Source organism: Antechinus flavipes, chromosome 2, assembly GCF_016432865.1.
Source record: "Antechinus flavipes isolate AdamAnt ecotype Samford, QLD, Australia chromosome 2, AdamAnt_v2, whole genome shotgun sequence".
In the NCBI taxonomy this organism is placed as follows: Eukaryota; Metazoa; Chordata; class Mammalia; order Dasyuromorphia; family Dasyuridae; genus Antechinus; species Antechinus flavipes.
In genome coordinates, this window is record NC_067399.1 from 569,086,563 (window position 1) to 569,112,403 (window position 25,841).

Here is a 25,841-nt window from a genome sequence, read left to right on the forward strand (position 1 = left end):
TTGAGAGTTATAAGGAAATATTTTTTAAAAAAAATTATTGTGCAAAAAAGGCCCACTTGAGATTTAACACAAATTGGAGCAGGAGCTCAACTACATAATTAGGAAATGAGATTTCTTGAAATCCAACAGCCTTGCCTTTTACAATGACTTTGTCTTCTATTTCAGGTATTGTTCGTCTCTTTTATTTTTACAAAGACTCTCTTTTCCTAATCAAAGCCATCAATGAAGTGGTGAGTTTTTTATTTTTGTCACTCATACAAAGACTACATTAGAATATTGGAGGCATATGTTGGACTAGGAATTAAAAGAGGCTTGTGTGACCAAAGGGATCCACCTTTCCCTGCTACTTGCCCCCCTCTCCATTAATAGTGTTTTCCACATTAATTAGAGTGTACATAAAATTATATACTTTGGCAGAGAGTGAAAGAAGAATCTTTTACTAACCCAGATGTTCCCCCCAAAAAGCAAAAGCAAAAGCCTGTCTTGCCTTAGGGCCAGAGGAAATATATGATTTTTTAAAAGTATAAATTTGTCTTATGAGAAACTCATAATAGGACTATTATATTCAGTGTATATTGAGTGTACTCAAAGTATACTCAAATCCTATTGAATAGCAACATTATCTTATTTTTTAATATTTTCCCCCAATCATGTAAAGACAATTTAAAAAATTTTTGACTTCCAAATTTTCTCTCTCCTCTCACCTCCCTCTTCCTTGAGATGGGAATAGTAAGCAATTCGATATAGATTACACATGTTCAATCACAAAATGTATTAACATATTAGTCTTGTTGTGAAAGAAGACATAGGCCCAAAGGAAAAAAAAATCCACCAAAAAAATATGGAAAGTGAAAAATAATATGCTTCAATAAGCATTCAAATTCCAGCAGGTCTTTCTCTGGAGATAGACAACATTTTTCATTATAAATCCTTTGGAATTATCTTGGATTATTATAGTACTGAGAGTATTTTGGTCTTTCACAATCGATAATTGTACAATATTGATGTTATTGTGCACAGTATTCTCCTGGTTCTACTCACTTCACTTTGTATCAGTTCATAAACATCTTTCCAGATTTTTCTAAAATTAACTGTTCATCATTTCTTACAGCATAGTAATATTCCATTAAAATCATATACCACAACTCGTTAAGCCAGTCACCATTTAATTCTTCACCACTACAAAATGAGTTGATATAAATATTTTTGTATAGAAAAGTCCTTTCCTTCTTCCCCCTCCCCTTTTTTTAATCTCTTTGGAATATAGATCTTGAAGTTGTATTGCTGGATCAAACAGTGTTCACATTTTTAAAGCATTTGTGACATAGTTTCAAATTGTTCTCCACAATGACTGGGTTAGTTCACAGCTCCCACCAATAGTGTCCCAGTTTTCTCACATTCGACATTACCTTACTTTAATGATAGGCGATTTTAACAGAAATTTGTCTTGTAAAAAATTTGATGCATAACATTAATTAAAGTTGCAAAGAAACTCAGTAGAATTATCCTCAGTTTACATGCTATTGCTGAGCAAAATGTATTTATTTTTAGTGTTAACTAGAACCTGCTTCAAATCAATAAAGTGATTAAATGGCTTTGGTCTTTGTATGTCTGCTAATCTTCCAGGATATCACATAACATAAAATCTTTCTAAATCACTAGGAGAATTTGGAAAATTGAAGAAAATCCCAAAGATTTTGAACATAAAAATGATATAATGCTCTTGTCCTATTCCCTAGCTGAAATGAAAGAACTTTTAAGTATTTTTATGGTTCAATAGTCTACATTGTTTCTTTCAGCAAATGCCTTTTTGGAAAATATCTTTAATATGAATGACAAATTTGAGTGATTTGTTTTCTCTAATGTCAACCAGACAATATAGCAAAATATATCTTATCTCTCATTGAGCTAAACCTAATTTGTTTTTGAGTTAAACCTAATAGTGATATTTCTCCTTTTTCTTTATTTTTTTTCAGGAAGATATTAGCAAACAGACTACATGTTTGAATTTGCAAATTTCTCCTGCAGGGAATTTTCTGGCCATACTACTCCAAGGCAAGACATGTGCAGACCTGCTATCTTCTTTCAGATACATATTTCCCACCCTACATAAGAACAGCAGTCCAGCTCTGGTATAGTTTCCTGTCAGGAATGTGAAATTTCTATTTCCACATTAGCAGATACTGGATGTATAGACTCAAAATCCTCCCAGTCCAGCAAACTTTTATAACTTTCAGTTATCTTCTCTGATGTTAGTCAACTAGTCAAGAAGTATTTGTTAAGTGTCTGCTATGTTCCTGATACTGTACTAAATACTGGGGATAGAGTGACAAAAGTGAAACAGCCCTTACTCTCAAGAAGCTTATAATCATCATCCTCACCACCACTACCACGGTAACTAGTATATACATAGCAGTTTTAAGATTTGTAAAGTTCTTTACAAAATTATCTCACTTAATCCTCACAACAGCCCGCATAGAAGATACTTTCATCCCCATTTTACATATAGGGGAACTGAAGAGGTAGAGATTAAGTCGATTGCCCAAGATCATATTAAATAAGTATCTGAGTCTACATTTGAACTCAGGTCTTCCCAGTTCCAAATAGTGCACTCTCTCCATCATGCTACTTAGTAGTCTACAGTACGTATGTGTGTGTGTAGATATGTACAAAATGAACACAAGTTAGGAGGTCACTAGCAATCAGAGAGATCAGGAAATGTTTCATATAGAATGTAGCACTTAAACAGAGTTTTAAAGAAACAAGGTGAGGAGGAAGAGTCTTTCAGGTATGGTGGGCAGCCAGGATAGATGGAAAAGATGAGTGTGTGAAGCTGGCCAATATGGCTAAACAGTTACTGAGTGTAAAGAGGTGAGAATGTGTAAGCAGATTCACTAGATAGAAAAGGTTCAATTTGGAAAGAGCATTAAGTGTCAGAAGATTATATATTGGATCCTAGAGGGATCCAATCCTAGAGAACTCCAATAGCTTGAAGTTCGTTGAGACCAACCTTCTGCCAGCATCTATGTCTAGCTACCCTATACTTTTGTCATATTAAGGAAGGAGCGTAAGGGACAAATTTCTTTACATTTACTTTATACATTCACACTTCATGGCCTCCATTACTGGCTTCTTATGTCCTTCAGTTTCATCCAGTGGGCTTAGGGGAAAACAATTGATCAAGGATCCCATGATTATTTCCACTCCCCTTTCCATGAATAACTATTTCCCTCTCCAGACAGCTTTCTCTTATAGTTAAGTATTAAAGGTAGAAAACAAAGATTTAGCTTGGAATACATAAAACATTGAAATATAGTACCAAGACTATTTGAACAAAACTTGCACTATTCAAGTATGAGGGATGTGATTTTCCTTAATCTTTCTAGCTGACAACTTCAATAGCTTAGTGATGACAATTGAAGAGTTGTATGGTTGAGTATCCAGTTCTAAAGGATGTTATTAAAATGTTCCTCTCAGTAGAAAAATCCCTTCAAGGGTCACAGCTTGCAACAGTGATTACATCATCCTTCTGCTTCTTACCAGGATATAAATGTTCCCCTGCCAAAAGTTCTGAGAAGGCAGACTATTTTACAAAAGACATTTTGCCTATTTGAACTTGCTCAATGACTGTTTCCCAATGCAGGAGCTGGAGATGTTTGGCTAGATGTGTATCGATTGAACAAGGAATCTTGGCCTAAGGAAATGGAGCAACCCCATTCATCTTTTCTATCACGGAAGAAAGTTAGCCATTTGCATCTAGTAAGAAAACATTTCAATTTTGATCTATATGTTTCTCTAGATTTACATCTGCACCCCAGATCCTCACTACATTCTAAGCTGAATACCAGAGTACAAGAAAAAGATTAGAAACATAAGTTCATATCCACTTGATTATTTTCCAATCTGGCTCTTCTAACTCTATTTCTCTAGGTGGAATTTAACAGTCAAGTCACAATGCCTTCAGTTGGGAAATCCTCAATATATAACTTAACTTTATATTGTTAGGAGGGATTTGTAAAGGCTACCTAAAAAACATTTTTCAAAAATATAATTCTCATCAGAAGACATTTAATTATTTTCCTCATAAAGGCAGTGTGATGTCATAAAGAAAGAATTGGTCTCAAAGCTAAGAAGATGCAGGTTCAAGTCCTGACTCTGACATCACCTTGGGCTGGGTCACTTTGGGCAACTCATCACCACTCAGTGCTTAGCCTACTCCAACTGTAAGCTGCCGAGAACATGCCAGCCTGCCTTGATAAGGAGAATTCCCTATACCAGTGAAATCACAGGTCTACTCCCTGTCTTGATCTCCCATTGTGTTAATTGCTCTGGGGGTATGCAAGGAGGCATGATATATGATATCTGGAGTCCACTAGTAGAGAGAATACACACACACACACACACACACACACACACACACACACATAAACACACATATATGTATAAGTAAATTATACATAATACATATACACACATATACAGATTGTGTGTGTGTTTACTTTCTATGACAAGACAGAGGAAAACATTTTGTCCTGGGCCTGTTTTTCAGGCTGATTTCACCAACCATGGATTAAAAAGGAAGTTCTTTTCAGGATATCTAGATCTTGGCCTTTCTTTCACCAAAATATGCAGTGAACTAACACAAAAAATTCAAATGAAGCACCAAATTTATCATAATAGAGTAAAATTGCAGGAAAAGAATACACATTTAAAGTAAACCATATTTCATATGGTATGCCACAGTTCCCTTTTATTGTCCTGACTCAGTTTCCCTAATTGTTTGTCTCAGTTCCTTGAATTGTTCTGCCTCAGAACAATTGCAATGCCCCTTTTCTGCTCATTAGAATTGAGATAATTAGGGCTGTGGAAATCTGACATTCCAGAAGATAAGACTCCAGATGTCCTATCTCAAATACCTAATTGGCATGGTCTGTATCTCTAAATTTCAGACTTCCTGGCTCTAGTTGATCACCTCCTAAGTCCTCTCAATTTGTAAGAATTTATGGCCCTATCTCTCAACCTGTCAGAACCAGATTGATGGTCTCTACCTGGAGATTCCCGCTCACCAGAGTTTGGACTCCATCCCCCTTTCCCACCCCCCCCCACACACACACCCTCCTTTGTTTACCTACCCAAGCTTAGAGCCAGATATATATGTCATTGAGAACTCAACATTTGCTGTGGGATGCTTTGAGACATCAGCCCTAGGGGCAACATGCCCCCAGAACAATATCTCTCAAATAAAATATTAAAAACTTTCTGATTTCTATCTTGCCTCAATTTCTCCAGCATTACATATATTATGAGAATATCATTAATAAGATTATAGTTTTAGAGCTGAAATGTCCCACAGAGGCCGTCTAGTCCAGCCTTCACATTTTATAGGCAAGGAAACTGAAGCCCATAAGTTAAGTAACTAACCCAAACTCACACTAGCATAGTTAGGTTCAATGAACCCAGATGATTTGATTTATTAACAATCTTTACTACAAGGTCTCTTTACTTTTTGATTCTAGGTTCTCATTCCTCTATGGATTCTGGTTAAAACTCCCCTCTTGGAACACACCTCCTCCCTTGCCAACATATCTGGTATCTTCATGGAGTTTGTCTCCAAGTTACCTCTTATTTTTCACTCACTCTTGCTCTTAGATTCAGACTTTTCACTTGCAGTATTTTGGATCAGCTAATTTTTGATTTCTTATATCTCTTTCCCTAATGAGCCTTTCTGGGTTTAATTACCATTTCTATACAGATCACTCTCAAATTTACATATATTTACATATACATATATACATACATTCTCTCTCCTGAGCTGGATCCATTCTATATCACAAATTACCTATTGGCATTTCAAACTAGATGTCTCTTGACATCTCACACTCTTTGTCTGTTCATTTTTACCCTCACACCTATCCTGTCTTATGAACTTTACCACTTCTGTTCCCATTTCCCATTTCTCACCATCTTCCCAATCTTCCTAAATTTGAAACTAATGTGGCTTCTCATTTTCTCTCACTCTGTACACCTAAACAGTTACCAAATCTTGTTTCCACCTCCACAACAAATTTCACATGAACACCTTCTTAGTATTAAAACAGTTACCTCCTTAGGTAAGACTTTCATCATCATTTTACTGAACTCTTGTAATAACTTTCTAATTGACTTTTACTCTAAAACCATCTTCTCCATAGCTGCCAAAGTAACTTTCCTTAAGCATAGATCTGACCTGACACGCACCCCTCCTTAGTAAACTTCATTGCCTCTCTGTTATGATTTTGTGACTAAAATCATACTTTCCTCCTTCTGAATTTCTATAGTATTTATTCTCTGTATCACTCATTTGGAACATAGCATATTCTGCCCTTATTGTCAGTTATCTTATTATATCCATGATTCACATCTTCCCAAAGATAGCATAAAATCTTTGATTGTGATCATCATATTTTATACTTCTTTATATTTCTCCCAGGTCCAAGAATAATGACTTTCATATATATATAATAGGTGCTCAGTAATTTATTGCTTTATTATATAGAAATACAACTTTGGAATAGAGGTTCAAGTAATTCAGGCTTTATGTGGAGATACTACTAACTAAAGTTTATCTTAATGGCAGTCCTTTTATTGTAGACAAACATTATCAACAGCCTCAAAAAACTACAATCCCACTGAAATTTTAATTGATTACAAAGTCAACTGTGTTCACTTCATATTAAGTCACTTTCTTACTAGTTTGCTCATCTTTCATGTCTCCTGTTTCTGATTCATCTTGTCTAATACCACCAGATTAAACTTCCTAAAATAGCTCTTCTCTCTTCAGAAATTTTCAGTGGCTTAACAGCTTAACAGTACCTTTGGGATAAAACTGCTTAGTTTAAAATTCAAAATTATTCAAAACCTTGCCAGTTTCTTTTCCCAGGCTTCAACAATATAAATTCTCTATTCCAGCCAAGAGGTTCTACCTCACTGTCCCTTGAACACCATTTCATTCTTACCTTTTAGTCTTTACTTATTCTGTCTCCCTTCTTTCCTCCTTTTGCTTCCCCAAGAGGTGGTACCCTGTCTCCCTTTGCGCGCGTGCGTGTGTGTGTGTGTGTGTGTGTGTGTGTGTGTGTGTGTGTATCCTGTTTAAAATTCTATCCATCCTTCAAGGCTCAATTCAATTTCATTTCTTTCATGACTACTCCTTGACTTCGTTAACCACTCCACAGTGATTTCTTTCTCTTCTAAACTCCTATAACATTTTTCTGTTTGTGCTGCTCCTATGGGCAGCTACGTGGCCTGCAGTCAGGAAGACCTGAGTTCAGTTTTAGCCTCAAGACACTTAACTAGTTGTGCGACTTAATCCTCAAATGTTCAATCTATACAATGATCTGTAGAAAGGAATGGCAAATAACTCCATTATCTTTGCCAAGGAAACCCCAAATGGAGTCATGACTAAAACAACTCAACAATAAGAACAACTACTATATGGTATTTATGTTTGATGTTTATGGTATTTAACCATGCACTACCTTTTATTATCATTTCATTGTTTCATATCTTTTCAACTAGATTGTGATAATCTCCCAGAAGCCATCTATCTTGTAACTCTGTCTGTCCTTATAAACTATAGTAGTTTTCAGTAAATGTTTGTTGAATGATTTTACATATTTGCCCCCAATGTCTCTTAAGACTACATGGGCCATATTGGGAAATTAGTTGGGGTAAAGTGATAGTATGTCAAAGCTGAACACATTTCTGTTTTGTTTTTGTTTTCCTGCAGAAATCCAATGAATCATCAGATCTTTCAGATGTGGTAAAAAAAAAAACAAAAAAACAAAAAAAACAAAAAAACAAAAAAACAAAAAAAAACTTTAAAGAAAATTTCTAAAATTTGGGTCATATTTTAGAGATTTATTTTATGATTTACCTTTATCATCAAATTTTTTATTTGTTCTAGGCTCTCCATTCTAGCCTCTCTTCAGATAAAGGTTCTTAAAGAGCGAAAAAGGCTCTGAGAAGAAGCCCATATAAAGGAGCCAGTACTTCAATCATGTCACTATTCCCAAATTACCACTAGAGAAATTGGGGGGTTCCCCTTTGGGTGAAGATTGAGGATTCTCCGCGTATGGTTGAATTGATGATAACTTCTCCATCTGTTGCATTTTTTCTGGAGTCTTTCTCACTCTCTGAGGACCTCTCCTGAAGAGAGCATGAAATTACATGTGTCCTTTCTTAAAGCCTAAACAGAAACACTCAGATCTCTCCTCTCCCAAGCTCTTGCCAATTCCTTCCCTCACATAGGCATGGAGCATCGAGTTTCCATCAATGAAACGACTCATGAAAATGAATTTGAACTTTTGAGTAACAAAAAAATATAGTAGGTTTGATGCTAAATCTGTTGCTGTATATGACAAGGGTATTTCAGCATAGTCCCAGGTGGGCTTCCAGAATGTAACCTTCCCTTTAGGGTCTTTTCAGGATGGTGGGTCTGGGATACATGCCTATGCTGTTTTCTTGAGATCTCTGCCTTCTGCTATATTTCCATATTTCCTATAATTCACAGGAAAATTCTCCTCCGAAAACAGATGTTAAATTATCTGCTCCAGTTCCAGTAATGAAACTTAGACCACCCAAACCAGTTACAGGTAAGTAACATTTAACTTATAACTATTTGTTTATTCCATCTTCATCACCTTAAGAACAATTTACTCATATTGTAGGCATGAATAACCTCTCTTCTATAGCTTCTGGTATTGCAGATACAAAGATTATGAGAGTAAAGAAAGAAAGAAAGAAAGAAGGATTAATGTAAAGAAAAAAGGAATGTGGAGTTTTTTTTATTTGCCTTCTGTTGTTAAAGTAGCAATGAACTACTACTGTCTCCACCAAGGCAACATAAGGATCTGTTCTATATACTTTATGTGATAGTTCAATCATGGACCAAAATAAATAAAAATTGTGGAGTTACAGAAACATAGAAGAACAATTATTGCTTGCATCTCAAAGAAGAGGGGAATGCAGTGTGTTTAGAGACGCAGGCAGATAGCTTAGTATATCTGAATTTTTAAGACTGAGTAGAAGGCAGTTTTAAAAGAAACTATAAGTGTCAGAAGAAATACTTGAAAGACAGGAAGAAGGAAAAAAGAAGAATTTAGAAGAGGGGAAAGTAAAAGAAAAAAATATTACATTTATAGATATAGGCAAACTCATCCTCAGACTACTGGATAAAGTTGGATGGTACAAATAATTTTCTTTTTCCCTTCAACATAGGCACTCCATTTAAAAACCCACTAGAAGTCTTTCAAAAGTTAGAAGATGTTTCTGGGTTGGGCTCCGGGCAAAACCATATGATCAAAGAAAGCCAATTGGACCAACAGGCATCAATCTTTGACGTTTTATTTAGAAAGTATCAGAATGTGGAATGTCCAGAGGAAAATTCAAGGTGAGATGTAGAAAAAAAATAACACATTTCTAGAAACTTTGTATAAACAAGATTTCTAAACATTTTTCCATGGCTTAGAAATCCAGGCAGAAATTACTCCAGGATGTCATTAATTTCAACCTGTATTTGTTAAAACATTCACTTTGCACAAGACTGTGTACCATGGAGTCAAAAATACAAGACAATATAAATCCTTTCTTCAAAGAGTTCACACTAAAGCAAGTGGACAGAATGTGTACCTAATTAGGAAAGGATTAAACGCATTGGAGACATCAAATAGAGTAGTTTGAAAGATTGAAAGAGAGGGAATAATTGGGGAAACTGGGAAATGCATCATTTAGATGACACAACACTGCCAAAATTATGTATAAAAAAGCTAAGGACAAAATGGAAATATTCAACAGAAGGAAGACATTAGCATTAAGGAAGACCAGGAAAGGTGTCTTGCAGAAGGTGGGACCTTAGCGAGGTTTGAAGAAAGCCAGGGAATCTTGGAGGAAGCTAAGAAGGGAGAGAGTTTGAGGCATGGAGAGGAGCCAGTGAAAATGCCTAGAGTCGAGCATATGTCCCAGGGATACACACAGAGATAATACACATAGAGATGATACATACAGACATGCATTGCCAGAGCCAGCTCAATGTTTAAAAGGCTCCCAAGAAAAGTGTGGGAGAGGCAGCTACCTCCCACACTGAAAGTCTGCTAAGCTGCTGTCCTGAGCCCATTGTTGCATGTCTCAGGAAACGGGATCATTTCTCTTTGGATTGTCTTTGAAAGATTATAAAAATCACAGCAAGATTAAGGGCCAAACATAAAAGCTCCTCTCTGAGGAGCTGAGGAACTGCCAAACACTCAGACTCTGCTACAGAGAGCGCTGCCCTGATGGGCTGGACCCGCTGTCTGAACGCCAAGTAGCCAAGTGCCTTTGGTGTGATATGTCCTCCCTGATGTTATGTTGGGAACATGACAAGTTCTCTTGTTTTGTTTCATTTTGTTTTGTATTCCTTTTTTGTTTTTCTTTTTTCTTATTTTTAAAAAACATAACAATTAAAAAAATAAATCTCATACAACATTTAAAAAAAAAAACAGTGATATAGGTTGCAATCCTGGGTCACTAGGAAGATGGTAGTGCCCTTGATAATCATAGAGAAGTTCAGAAAAGGGGAAAGTTTGGGAATGGTAGGAGGAAATAACGAATTCAATTTTAGACATTTCTTTTGAGCTACTGTGATTTTCTTTTGTTCGTAAAGCCCAGTGCCTGGGTATCCCATGCTGGCCGATCTTGTACTAGTGTCTCCCATTCAATTTCAAAGCTCCTCATAGACCCACAAGGACTGTTCTTGTATCACTTCTTCTGACCTCGGTGGGAGCGCGTGTCTTGTAGGAATTCTCTGTAAAAGTCCTTTAGGCACTTGGGTGCTTTTCTGGCTTCTCCTTGCCCAATTCTAATTTTCAAAGAATTATTTTCATCTTTGAAACTCTGTAACTCCTTTTCTAATTGGTTAATTTTTTTTCATAATCATCTTGTTTTCTAGGATGGTTTTTGTTTGTTTAGTTTTTCCTCAGTTTCCTCTCATTTGATTTTTATATTCTTTTTTGAGTTCTTCTATACATTCACTCTGGGCAGGGAACCATTTAACCTTTACTCTTTGGGGTAGAAGCTTTTTTTTTACTTCACTGTCCTCCTCTGAAGATGAATCTAGGTCTTCCCTGTTCCCATAGTAAATTTCAGTGGTGGGTTCTTTCTTCTTTGCAAGTTAATTTTTTTTTCCAAAGAAGTATTAGTGTAAGTATCTCTAATCGTGGGGCAGGGGAATGGTACCTCCAACTTCACTTAAGCTTTCCCCTCTGACCTTGAACCTCAAATTAAGAGCTCCCCCTTCCAGCAAATGCCTGCAGCCAGTCCTTGCCCTACTGACTCCACACTCCAGGATGAGCTGGTTTTTTCTCACTGTCAGCACTGAGGGCAAATCTGTTCTATTTGTGAAGGAAATCTGAAGACCTTGAAATTTACCAAACTACTCCGCCATCTTCCCAGAATTCTCCCCTGGTTGTCATTCTTGATTCTTCTTTCTCATCCCTTTTATCCAATCTGTTGCTAAATCCTGTCAATCTTACCTTCCTATCAGCTCTTCTTTATGACTCTTTTTCTCTTCTAACCTACCCGCCTCCTGCTGCAGGCCTTCCTTACCTCAACCTTAGACTATTGCCACAGCCAATTGGAGGGGCCTCACACTTGGAGGGGCCATCTCTCTCCTCCTCCAGTCCATTCTCCACTCCTCTGTCAAATTAATCTTCCTAAAACACAGGTCTGACCATGTCACCCTCCTCATTCAGTAAATGCTCTTGGCTCCCTGTCACCTCCAAAATTAACTATAAATCATCCACTAGGTGTCCCCTATCCCCTTTTCAGTCTTTTGGTACCTTACTCATTCCCTTGTTATTTTACTGTACAGCTCACTTGCTATTCCTCTTAGAAGGCACTTCACCTCACAATTCTGTGCCTTTTCATTGACTGTTCCTCATGTTTGGAATTCTCTCTCCCTTATTTTTGCTTTCTTAATTCCCTAATTTCCTCTAATTCCAGATAACATTCTTCTGGAAGAACCCTTCCTTCTGTTGATAAATCTCCAATTTATCATGTGTGTGTGTCTTGTTTGTACATAGTTATTTACATGTTGTTTCCTTTGTTATACAGTAGGAACTTTTGTATCTAAGATAGTACCTGGACCATATTAAGCACTTAAATGTTTATTGACTGATCTTCTGTGTTCCTGTAACTACAACTAAAATGAGACCAATGACGTGGGCTAAGGAGAGAACCTGAGCTCTCCTGAGACCTTATTCATTAACTATCATTTTATTAAGTAAAGATCTCAAAATTTCTTTCCAATGCCATGTAGTAATTAAATGCCACTAAATTCATGTTAAAATGAAATCACTAGTTCATACCAAAATATACAAACAAAAACAATTTCATGTTGAAGAAATTCAGGCAAATGTCTCGGCTGAAGTCATTTGGCATATCTTTTATTAAAAACTCTCCTGGTGCTGAAACAGCTAGAGTACAAGATCACTTTAATTTACATATTTGAAACTAAATCCTTACATACTACTATAACAAATACCTCGAATTTGAATTCTTCCCTGCTATAAGCAGGATGGCAATCCACAGGAATGAGCCATAATTAAGATTACAGTTGTCTCCTGAATTGAAACAAAAATGAGTTTGGATTAATCCAAAAAAGAAAAAGATGTTTCAAAATCAGTTCCTTCTATGTCAACATTTTTTTCTGGGGGCATAGAGAACTTTGCAAAAGGGAATATCCTTTGACATCATTTCTGGCCTTCAATATGGGTGACTGACAGCTGAAACTAATATGTATACATACCAATCAGCTCATAAATTTCCTTGTTATCCCAAGGTACACAGTATAATTTGCCTAGCCTTCTCTTCCCTAGATAGAGCCTTGAAGTCTCTTCCATATATCATCCATTCCTATGCCTAAACTGTCCTTGCCAGATAGTCTTCCTTAGCTCATTGTTGATTATCTGTTTCTCTCCTAGTGTTGCAGAGTTCCATTTTCTTTTCCCTGGACATATAGTTATGTTACCACCTGAACCCATTGTTGTCTCAGGTAAATTAAAAGTGGATGCTTATTTTTATAAAAATTGCTGCTTTGAGGCATAACTCAAGGAAGTCACTGAAAAGAGATTTTGTATTATATTTGCAGCCTCACCATCCGGACTGAATATTGCAAGTACCTTCCTATCTTAAAAAGGAGAGGAAAAAGTGAAATGGGAATAAGAGTCAAAGACATCACTGATGGCATTGAATTATCGACTAGGGTGGGGGAGGGGGGTTGAGGTCAAAAATGTCTTTTTAACTTTATGCCTTCAGAGCAAAGAATCTTTTAAACATAAAGGGGAAAAATGCCTTCAGTTAGGAAATGATTTGTCTGTAGAACAAGAAATTTTGAGTTTATATTCCACCTGAATGCCTCCTTTGGAGAACAAGTACTGCTCAGGTTCTCTCAGATTGAAAAAAGAGAAGTAGAATCTAGAAATAAACAGCAAGTTTTAACAGAAAGTATTGGATTTGTAGTGACAAGACTTGTGTTTAAGTACTCCTGTTTTCTCTAGCTATGTGTGACTTTCCAACCCCCTAAATCTTGATTCCTTATATTTCTTAATTTCCTAATGTTATCCCAATTTGTAAAGTGGGAGTAACAATACTGTTTGTATTACTTACTGCACAAGTGTGTGAGGCTAGCTTTTTGTCAATTATGATAAATTTATGTTTTTTATTATTACAGGTTCAACCCAGTCAGCTGGCTCTAAAGTCATATACTAAAGGTGTGGATTCTACTTTAGAGAATGATTAAATAATTGGTAAAGAATTTTCCTTGAGGGCTCATTTTTGGTAAGAGAAGAAGTATGAGAAAAGAGAGTATACTTGAGATCTTCCAAGACTTCCTTTAAAAAAGAAACAAAATAATCATTCATTAAATTTATTTATTTTTGTTATATTTTGAATTTCATTTTATCTTTATTCCTCTCAATCCCATATTAGAGAATGCCAGTATATCAGTTTTTTCTTTGGAGGTGGTTAGCATTTTCCTTCATAAGTCCTTTGTAGTTGATATAAATGATCAAATTACCCTGAATAGCATAGTCATTCACAGTTACTCCTCAAACAACATTGCTATTATTGTATACAATGTTCTCATTGTTCTGATTGTTTCACCTTATCTTTTGCTAATCTCTGCATGTTTTCTAAAACTAATCTGCTGGTCATTTCTTACAGGACATTAGTATTCTGTCACAATCATATATCATAACTTATTCAGTCATTTCCCAATTAATGGATATCCCCTTCAATTTCCATTTCTTTGCCACTACAAAAAAAAAAGCTACTATCAATCTTTTAAAACATATATGTTTTTTTTTTCTTTCTCTCTATAATCATTTTAGGAACAGACCTAATAATGACATTACTAGGTCAAAGGGTAGGCACAGTTTTATAACTCTTTAAGCATAATATCAAATTGCTCTCCAAAATAATTGGATCAATTCACAATTCCACCAGCAATGTATTAGTGTTGCAGTTTTTCCACATTCCCTCCACATTGTCATTTCCCCTTTCTAGCATTCTAACCAATCTGATAAGTGTGAGATGGAATCTCAGTATTTTAGAGTTGTTTTAATTTGCATTTCTCTAAGGAAAATTGATTTAGAACCTTTTTATAAGGCTATATATAGCTTTGATTTTTCTCCAAACTGCTTTAACATAATCTTTTGACCTTTGTCAATTGAGGAATGATTTACAATCTTATAAATTTGGTTTAGTGCTCTATATATTTTGAGATATGGATCCTTTACATGAAAAACTGGCTATAAAAATTTTCTGCTTTTCTTCTAAGCTTGACTGCATTGATTTTTTTATATAAATTATTTTTAATCTAATGTAATAAAAATTGCCTATTTTAGATCCCATAATGCCATTACTTATTTCTAAATTTTTCTCTTATCCATAAATCTAATGGGTAATATTTCCATGCTTCTCTAATTTACTTATCATATCTCTCTTTGTGTCTCAGTCATATATCCATTTTGACCTTATATTAGTAAACAGTGTAAGATATTGGTCAATAACTAGTTTCTGCCTGATTTCTTAATAGTTTTTCTCAGCAATTTTTACTAAATAGTGAGTTCTAATCCCAAAAGCTTAAAGTTTTGTGTTTATCAAACATGTGTACTCACTTACAATTGGGTATCATTTGCTGACTATTCCACTGTACCACCATTCTATTTCTTAGCACCAGATAATTTTGATAATTACTGTTTTATAATACAGTTTAAGATCAGATACTGCTAAACCTCCTTTATTTACATCTTTTTATTTAAACCAATTCCTTTGATATTCTTGAGCTTTTGTTCTTCAAAAAAAAATTTATTATCTTTTCAAGCTCAATAGAATTTTTTTTGGTAATTTAATTGAAATGGCATTGAATAAGTAGATTTGTTTAGGTAGAATTAACATTTATATTGGTTTGGTCCACTCATGAACAATAAATATTTGTCCATTTATTTAAATCTGACTTTATTTGTATAAACCTCAAGCTCCACCAACACTGGTTTCAGATATCAAGATATTCCAAGCTTTCCTTTTCAGGATAATTTCCTGCTGCTGTTGATCAGTGCTATATAAGGATTTCCCTGAAAAACACAGGTTGTAGATTTATAGACTGAGTTCACCTTTATTGTATTCCTTTCCTGGGAAAAGTAGAAGTGATCACTGTTACTCTTTGCTGTTCAAAAGTGAGGTTCTGACAGTGCACTGTGTTTTGTGGGGGGCCAAAACCATATAAATAACATAATTATTCTGCAGCTACTAATTAGATTTAAAAACAGTAAAATGTAATTTCTCCATAATTCTAAAATATCCTGCTGGTTGCTTAACATAATAATTGTGTCCATATCTGTGTACCTGCTTTTTGATATAATATTTTATATGTTTCCCACCCATAAAAGGATGAACCAGTAGCCTGGGCAGAGCATAATACAATACTGACTTAATCTATTCTACTTGGACCTCCTCATTTGTTCTTTCTATATATTTTTAATTTCATCATGTACTTTATCACTAATGAACTACCAACTGTTTTGGAGACTTTTCTTGGATTAATTCTTTGTCCACCCTCACAAAGAGATTATTTCTTATGCCAAAATCTTGCCTCAGTGCCTACATATAAGAGAGCAGACAACTCTCATAGTCTCTTTGGTATAAGAAAAAGGAGTGAGACTTGAGAGTTAAGATTCAGTATCCTGTCTCACAGACGTACATATATGAAATGTACTCATAGCAGTACATCACCACATGCTATACTTTCCAAACCTAGAAAAGGATGTAAATTTTAGAGATATCATTTAGAATCCAAATTGAAAAGATACAAATGAAAATATTTTGAGAAAAAGCAATCCAAAATATACATCCCTTAGGAATTACATAATAGGAAGTACAAGAGCAATATAAATGGCCTGCAAACTAAACAGCAAGCTCAGAATATTTCACCCAAGAGAATTCATACTTGGGTACCCAAGAAAAATCTGGCTCATCTTTATCAACAGGATAGGTAGTATTTGTTAGAATAAACAACTACTGATTTTAAATAAAATAAGATAGCAGTTTTTTATAACTGCTATCCAAGTAAATGTGAATCAACTTATTATCTTTGTCTAACATCCTTTTCCAATCTTCATTTTCTCAGGTGTGGTCTGTGCTCTGGGTATATATTGGCCTGGAAATAATAATTTCTTCCTCTATTCACTTAACCGACCTCTAAGAGACAAAGAGAGAGAGAGAGAGAAAGAAAGAGAGAGAGAGAGAGATAAAGACAAAGAAAAAATTGGTATGAGAACTTGCTGCTGTGGCTTATTAGAAGTTTAATTTCCAATATTATCTAGAAGGGTTTTTAAAACTATGATTAGGGCTATCTTTGGGTAGATCTGAGTAGAGCATGAATCAGCTCAGGCCCTGATTTATCATGAATTAAAAAGCATTTATTAAGAGCCTACTATATATGACAGAGAATACAAGAACCAAATGAAGCTAATTAGTTGCCCATTGAGAAGATTACCTTCTATTAAGAGAATATTACAAGTGGGTTTATAGGGTATTTAGAAAGGATTAGCCCCTCAGGTGTGAAGATTTAGCAAGACCTTTTCAGAATTACTCATCTACCTTTGATGTCCACCTGTCATCCAGCTCTCACTTGTGGCTCCAAAAAGCTGCACATGTACAATGGCCATACCCCCAAAAAACCATCTCAGCATGCAGACTAAACCAGGTTGAGGGTAACTGATGGGGCCCAATTGGCCCATTAAACCCATTGGTGATTTAGGGGGATGTCTACCCCAAACATGTGAAGATTTCCCCTATCAGAATGGGTAGATGAAAACACTTTGTTCCAATAGCCACACAGGCAGCTGACGCAGGTGCTGTAGAGCACTTGGAACTTGGTTAGATATCCAAGAAGCCAAGGTCATCCATTACATCCCGAGCCAATACCAGCCATTGTGATTTTTGGCTTGCCACTGGACTTTGATGAGTGGGAGAGAGTGAAGCAGATAGTTTTGTGCAACTCTGCCTGGACCCCTTCAAAAGTGAAAAACAAACAGCAGCAATAGCACAGAGAATGGTCAGAGAATGGATTGTTGAAAAGGGTTGTCTTAGGGATTAAGAGTAGAGCCATGGGGAAGCTGACCATCACCCTTTTCAGGAAAAGTGGATGGTATTGATTTAATTTTAGTTTTCAGAGACAAGGAGAGAGGTGGGGCATTACATTTGGACATTAAGGTAAATAGCAGGATGCTGGAGGAGCAGAAAACCAGGACTTTCTTGGTGGATGACTGGATAGGAAGTTAAGGAGAATTTTCATTCATTGGCCACTCAAGACAGTTCAGCCCTCAGGCAGAATGCCAAAGCCAAGTAGATTTAAGTGGATAGGATTTGTTCTCTGGACCGGAGAGGATCAGTGGCAGGACAGATGTCAAGATGGCAGGGCAAGTAGGCCCTAGTTTCCTGGTGTGTGGCAGGATAAGATGCTTCTTAAAGTAAAGACCAGTCAACAAGGTTGGTTCACAAAGTCCCTTCTTGGAGCAACTCTTTTTTTACTAGCTGATGGAGATTCTTCTAAGAGTACTAGACCAAGTCTCCATGGAAATAACCAGTGAAAAGCAGGATCATTCTTGAGAGATAATCAAAGTCAGTGAGCTGTGAAAACTGCCCAAACTTTTGGTGATTTTATTCTTATCAGGTTCCTACTGCCTACTTTTGGTGATTTTATTCTTATCAGGTCCCTACTGCCTATATCACCTCGTTAGAGACCTTGTGTTTGGGTTATCTAAACTCAGACAAGTTCTAGAATACTGAATTTTTTTTTTAATTTAACATAGAAGGACTGAAAAATGACAGAAATTGTTAAGGGAGGTTTGAAGTAAATGGAATATCTCTTCCATTAGAGTCTGATCCCAAACCTGATGGAGTGTGGCCAACTGCAGCACCAATTACCAACTCAGCCATCAGTACCTGCACATCTTACCTACTGCTAGCTTGTGATGATGGAGTAATAACATTGTGGGATAGAGCCCAAGGTGAGTTCTCCATTTGTTTATTTCCATCCCTGTTATCAAATTAAGTAGCCTTTCTGGGCAGTCTTGGTGTTATCTGTAATGGTGACATGTGAAAAAGTCTCAAAATGAAAAAACCTTCTGACTAGTCTTAAAAATTACAGAATGCTTCTTGGTGCTAACTCACTGATGGAAGGTGACCTTTATTAAAATCACACAATCACAGATTGATAGATAGAAGGGGGAACTGGAGGCTCAGAGAGTAAGTGACTTGTTTCAGATCATACAGGTTATAAGAGAAACAAAATTGGAACTGAGGTCTTCTGATTCTAAATCCAGGCTCCTTTCTACAATATCTGTTACTTGTTGCTACCAGCCTGAGCCAGGTGAGCTATCCCACCATTCATTTATTTATCTTTATTCAACAAATATTTATTAAATACCTACTATATGCAAGGACTTTACTAAGTGCTAGAATATGTTTTTGACTAATATGGAAATGTGTTTTGCATGGTTGCATCTGTATAACTTATATCAAGTTGTTTGCTATCTCAGAGAAGGAAAAAAGGGAAGAAAGAGGAACTCAAATGTTTTTAAATGAATGTTAAAAATTGTTTTTACATGTAATTGGAAAAATATTATTTAAATTAAATTAAAATATCTATATTAAATATTATTTTAAATAGAATACATGTCTTTAGGATTGTCTTAATAATGTAGTGTTCTTACAACCCTCCTCTCATTAAAGAAATAGGTTAACTACAAAAAAGCAATGTCAAATAAGCTTTTAGTCAAAATTTTTTATAAGCCTGGCTTAATTAACATTGTTGTCTGTTTTAAGAGAATGACCAGAGGATCCAGAAATGATTAAAGCATATTAAAAGGGGACATCAATGTATAAAAGGGGAAAAGACTCAAATATTATGAAATAAAAGTGAAATAAATAAGTAAAAGTAAAATAAAAAGTAAAATTTAAAAAATAAAAAATATTTAATATTTCTGCTGTTTTCAAGAGTTATTTCTAGTTTCATCCTACTTCCAAAGACTAACAAAATACCAGCACTTGTTATTCTCCCAATTCCTGTGATACTTAATCACCCCCATCTTTAACCCCTACTTCCTTTTATCTTTATCGTCTTTAACTGTATTCTATTTCCTATGAATATATACCCTATTTCCTCTCTGCCCTCTGAAATGTTATTTTAGGAAAATCCTATTTTGAAATTTAACAGATTTTCCTCTATTTTCTTTTCCTCTTACACACCTTCCATCTTCTAGTACTCACAGAAATCTGTTTTCCACAAGATGATTACCAGTTTCCTGGCCATCCTCAATAGCACTTTCTTTCTTATACTTTCCCTCACTCATCACATTGGTCCTGAATAGAGCATTGTAATGCTCTCATTTTCCCCCTTTTATTCCATCATTCAGAAGACTCTTCTCCTTCATCCTATTAAATTTGGGGCAACTTTGTAGAATGATTGACTTAGAGCTAACAAGACTTAAATTCAAATCCTGTAGCAGATACTTAATGATTTTTTGACCTAGACAAGTCTCTTTATCCCTCCTTGTCTGCCTCATTCTCCTCATCTATAAAATGGAGATAATAGTACCAACTTCATAGGATTGTTGTGAGGATCAAATGAAATAACATGTGAAGAAGTTTACAAACCTTATATCACTATAGTTATGAATGGGATAAATTTGCCCATAAAATGGCAACTTCTAGCATATTAAAAAAAATTGAATTCAACAATATGTTGCTTTTAGGAAGTGCTATAAAATGAGAGATACACACAAAAATAAAATAAAAATCAAGAGGACTTCCGGCCAAGATGGCAGAGAGGAGGCACACAGCTGTGTAAGCTCCGCGTTTTCTCTCACTATCCATTTCATTACAAGCCTCTGAATTAATGCTTGACTGAAAAAAAACCCACAAATAGTTACCAAGAGAAGACATCCTTGAAACTCAACAAGAAAGGTCTGTTTTTGCTCTAGGGTGGGGACGGTTTTAGATCAGGCACAGGCTGTGGGCAGCAGCGGCAGCGAGAGCACGGGAGCAGAGCAGAGAAGGGGTGGGGTGTGATCGCAGTCGTCTCTGCGGGGAGAGCTTTACTGCAGGACTGGATACTTTGCCCTGGCAGCAAGCCAGCAGCCAAGCAGAGAAGCTAAAAACCCCGGGGGTGAAGAATACAACCCCAAGCAGCTGGAGTCTCTTGGGACCTGGCCACCCCTCCCCCACAGTGTCTCAGCACGCTCTCAGAGTCTCAGAGCGCAGGTGCAGCACAGTCTGGCTAGTGACTTGCTGCTGCCCCCGCAGTCTGTAGAGGAAGCTCGGTAACACCACCCAGCCCCTCCCCCCAAAAAAGCAGACTCCATTTAGGAGTTCTTTCTTTTTTTTCTTTGCTAGTTTGTCTTTGATTCTTTGACAAAATGAGCAAAAAATTGAAGAGGACTTTAACCCTTGACAGCTTCTATACAGATAGAGAGCAGACTCTAAATCCTGGGGAGACTGGAAACAGACAGTCTCCAGGTGAATCCCCAAAGGAGGAGATCATCTGTTCCTCAGCACAGATGAACCTCATAGAAGAAGTTAAAAAGGCTCTCACAAGAGAGCTAGAAGAAAAATGGGAAAAGGAGAGGGAGGCTTGGCAAGAGAGGCTGGAGAAGTCATCCCACTCACTTAAAGAGAGACTGGATAAAGAAATAAAATCCTTGAAAAATAGGATTAGTGAACTGGAAACAGAAAATAGCTCTCTAAAAAACAAAATTGGCGAAATGGAAAAAAATTCCATAGAACAAAAGAACTCAATTGGACAATTAGAAAAGGATTTTTAAAAAGTAAGTGAAGAAAATACTTCATTGAAAATCAGGTTCGAACAAATGGAATTGAATGACTCGAGGAGACAAGAAGAATCAGTCAAGCAAATCCAAAAAAATCAAACAATGGAAAACAAAGGTAAAGATTAATCTTGGGAACTATATTTTGGCTATAAAGATGTATAAAGAATACATGTATACCTTGTTCTAGAAACTAGATGTGGAAAGGACATTGTACCAGAAAAAGGGTAATGTGGGGGTACTACATCTCATGAAGAGGCAAAGGAAACCTATTATATCTGAGAGAAAGAATGGAGAGGGATGAATATCTTACTGCCTTCAGAATTGGCTTTAAGAGAAAAATTTTAGACATATTCAATTTATGATGAAACTTCTCCCACCTCATTGAAAAGTGAGAAGGGAAAAGTGAAAAGGGAAGGAAGAATGTCTGGGGAAGACAACAGACCTAGAAAACAGATCCAGGAGAGACAATCTGAGAATCATTGGACTCCCAGAAAAGCATGATGAAAAAAAGAGCCTGGACACTATTTTCCAGGAAATTATCAAAGAGAACTGCCCAGAAGTCATAGAAACAGAGGATAAAATAGACATTGAAAGAATTCGTCGATCACCTACTGAAAGGGATCCTAAAATCAAAACACCAAGGAATATAGTGGCCAAATGCCAGAACCCTCAGATGAAGGAAAAAATACTGCAAGCGGTTAGAAAAACCCAATTCAAGTATCGAGGAGCCACAATAAGGATCACCCAGGATCTGGCAGCATCCACATTAAAGGATCGAAGGGCCTGGAATATGATATTCTGAAAGGCTAAGGAACTTGGTATGCAACCAAAAATAACTTACCCAGCGAGAATGAGCATCTTTTTCCAGGGAAGAAGATGGACATTCAACGAAGTAAGCGAATTTTACCTATTTTTGATGAAAAAGCCAGAACGTAACAAAAAGTTTGATCTACAAATATAGAACTCAAGAGAAATCTAAAAAGGTAAAGATTAATCTTGGGAACTATATTTTGGCTATAGAGATGTATAAAGAATACATGTATACCTTGTTCTAGAAACTAGATGTGGAAAGGACATTGTACCAGAAAAAGGGTAATGTGGGGATACTACATCTCATGAAGAGGCAAAGGAAACCTATTATATCTGAGAGAAAGAATGGAGAAGGATGAATATCTTACTGCCTTCAGAATTGGCTTTAAGAGAAAAATTTTAGACATATTCAATTTATGATGAAACTTCTCCCACCTCATTGAAAAGTGAGAAGGGAAAAGTGAAAAGGGAAGGAATAAGCTAAGTGGAAGAGAATACGGAAACTGGGAGGGAAAGAGGTTAGATAGGGGGAGGAACTCTAAGGCAGGGGGAGGGATACTAAAAAGGGAGGGCTGCGAGAAGCAAGTGGTGCTCACAAGCTTAATACTGGGAAGGGGGGTAAGGGGGAAAAAAGGGGAAAAAGCATAAACAGGGGTTAAGAAGATGGCAAGTAATACAGAATTGGTCATTTTAACCATAAATGTGAACAGGGTAAACTCCCCCATAAAGAGGAGCGGTTAGCAGAATGTATTAAAAGCCAGAATCCTACAATATGTTGTTTACAGGAAACACATCTGAAGCGGGGACATACATGCAGGTTAAGGTAAAAGGTTGGAGCAAAATCTACTATGCTTCAGGTGAAGTCAAAAAAACAGAGGTAGCCATCCTGATCTCAGATCAAGCTAAAGCAAAAACTGATCTAATTAAAAGAGATAAGGAAGGGCACTATATCTTGCTAAAGGGTAGCATGGATAATGAAGCAATATCACTATTAAACATATATGCGCCAAGTGGTGCAGCATCTAAATTCTTAAAAGAGAAATTAAGAGAGCTGCTGCAAGAAATAGACAGCAAAACTATAATAGTGGGAGATCTCAACCTTGCACTCTCAGAATTAGATAAATCAAACCACAAAATAAATAAGAAAGAAGTCAAAGAGGTAAATAGAATACTAGAAAAATTAGATATAATAGATCTCTGGAGAAAATGTAACGGAGACAGAAAGGAGTACACTTTCTTTTCAGCAGTTCATGGAACCTATACAAAAATTGACCATATATTAGGACACAAAAACCTCAAACTCAAATGCAGTAAGGCAGAAATAGTAAATGCATCCTTTTCAGACCACAATGCAATGAAAATTATATTCAATAAAAAGCCAGGGGAAAGACCAAAAAATAATTGGAAACTAAATAATCTCATACTAAAGAATGATTGGGTGAAACAGCAAATCATAGACATAATTAATAACTTCACCCAAGAAAACGATAATAATGAGACATCATACCAAAATGTATGGGATGCAGCCAAAGCGGTAATAAGGGGAAATTTCATATCTCTAGAGGCCTATTTGTATAAAATAGAGAAAGAGAAGGTCAATGAATTGGGCTTGCAACTAAAAATGCTATAAAAGGAACAAATTAAAAACCCCCAGTCAAACACTAAACTTGAAATCCTAAAAATAAAAGGAGAGAGCAATAAAATTGAAAGTAAAAACTATTGAATTAATAAAACTAAGAGTTGGTTCTATGAAAAAAACAACAAAATAGACAAACCCTTAGTAAATCTGATTTAAAAAAAGGAAAGAGGAAAATCAAATTGTTAGTCTTAAAAATGAAAAGGGAGAACTTGCCACTAACGAAGAGGAAATTAGAGCAACAATTAGGAGTTACTTTGCCCAACTTTATGCCAATAAATTGAACAACTTAAATGAAATAGAAGAATACCTCCAAAAATATAGCTTGCCCAAACTAACAGAGGAAGAAGTAAATATCCTAAACAGTCCCATCTCAGAAAAAGAAATAGAACAAACAATCAACTCCCTAAGAAAAAATCCCCAGGACTAGATGGATTTACATGTGAATTCTATCAAACATTTAAAGAACAATTAACTCCAATGCTAAATAAACTATTTGAAAAAGTAGGGATTGAAGGAGTCCTACCAAACTCCTTTTATGACACAGACATGGTACTGATACCTAAACCAGGTAGGCCGAAAACAGAGAAAGAAAATTATAGACCAATCTCCCTAATGAATATTGATGCTAAAATCTTAAATAAAATATTAGCAAAAAGATTACAGAAAATCATCCCCAGGATAATACACTATGACCAAGTAGGATTTATACCAGAATGCAGGGCTGGTTCAATATTAGAAAAACTATTAGCATAATTGACTATATCAATAACCAACCAAACAAAAACCATATGATCATCTCAATAGATGCAGAAAAAGTATTTGATAAAATCCAACATCCATTCCTAATAAAAACACTTAAGAGCATAGGAATAAATGGACTTTTCCTTAAAATAGTCAGGAGCATATATTTAAAACCATCAGTAAGCATCATATGCAATGGGGAAAAACTGGAACCTTTCCCAGTAAGATCTGGAGTGAAGCAAGGTTGCCCACTATCACCATTATTATTCAATATCATATTAGAAACACTAGCCTCTGCAATAAGAGTCGAGAAAGATATTAAGGAATTAGAGTAGGCAATGAGGAAACCAAACTATCACTCTTTGCAGATGATATGATGGTATACCTAGAGAACCCCAGAGATTCTACTAAAAAGCTATTAGAAATAATTCATAATTTCAGCAAAGTAGCTGGATACAAAATAAATCCCCATAAATCCTCAGCATTTTTATACATCTCCAACAAAATCCAACAGCAAGAGATAAAGAGAAATTCCATTCAGAATAACTGTTGATAGCATAAAATATTTGGGAATCTATCTACCAAAGGAAAGTCAGGAATTATATGAGCAAAATTACAAAAAAGTTTCCACACAAATAAAGTCAGACTTAAATAATTGGAAAAATATTAAGTGCTCTTGGATAGGCCGAGCGAATATAATAAAGATGACAATACTCCCTAAACTAATCTATTTATTTAGTGCTATACCAATCAGACTTCCAAGAAAATATTTTAATGATCTAGAAAAAATAACAACAAAATTCATATGGAACAATAAAAAGTTGAGAATCTCAAGGGAATTAAGGGGGAAAAAAATCAAATGAAGGCGGCCTAGCTGTACCTGATCTAAAATTATATTATAAAGCAGCAGTCACCAAAACCATTTGGTATTGGCTAAGAAATAGATTAGTTGATCAGTGGAAAAGGTTAGGTTCACAAGACAGAATAGTCAACTATAGCAATCTAGTGTTTGACAAACCCAAAGATCCTAACTTTTGGGATAAGAATTCATTATTTGATAAAAACTGCTGGGATAACTGGAAATTAGTATGGCAGAAATTAGGCATGGACCCACACTTAACACCATATACCAAGATAAGATCAAAATGGGTCCATGACCTAGGCATAAAGAATGAGATTATAAATAAATTAGAGGAACATAGGATAGTTTATCTCTCAGACTTGTGGAGGAGAAAGAAATTTGTGGCCAA

General features: G+C 35.8%; 1 protein-coding gene across 3 annotated transcripts in view; it reads left to right on the top strand.

The window, feature by feature from the left end:
* Positions 1-25,841, top strand: part of WDR93 (WD repeat domain 93) — a 58,289-nt gene that overhangs the window by 15,393 nt on the left and 17,055 nt on the right. Inside the window, exons 4-14 of one of the 3 annotated variants that reach the window (XM_051981090.1) lie at positions 166-230; positions 1,977-2,055; positions 3,644-3,759; positions 7,766-7,798; positions 8,549-8,630; positions 9,256-9,427; positions 12,993-13,063; positions 13,160-13,182; positions 13,742-13,781; positions 16,697-16,837; positions 18,450-18,581. In XM_051981090.1, the coding sequence (XP_051837050.1) occupies positions 166-230; positions 1,977-2,055; positions 3,644-3,759; positions 7,766-7,798; positions 8,549-8,630; positions 9,256-9,427; positions 12,993-13,063; positions 13,160-13,182; positions 13,742-13,781; positions 16,697-16,837; positions 18,450-18,581 (954 nt within the window). The remainder of the gene's footprint in view (positions 1-165; positions 231-1,976; positions 2,056-3,643; positions 3,760-7,765; positions 7,799-8,548; positions 8,631-9,255; positions 9,428-12,992; positions 13,064-13,159; positions 13,183-13,741; positions 13,782-16,696; positions 16,838-18,449; positions 18,582-25,841) is intronic. The other 2 variants (XM_051981091.1, XM_051981093.1) reach the window with 2 other exon arrangements.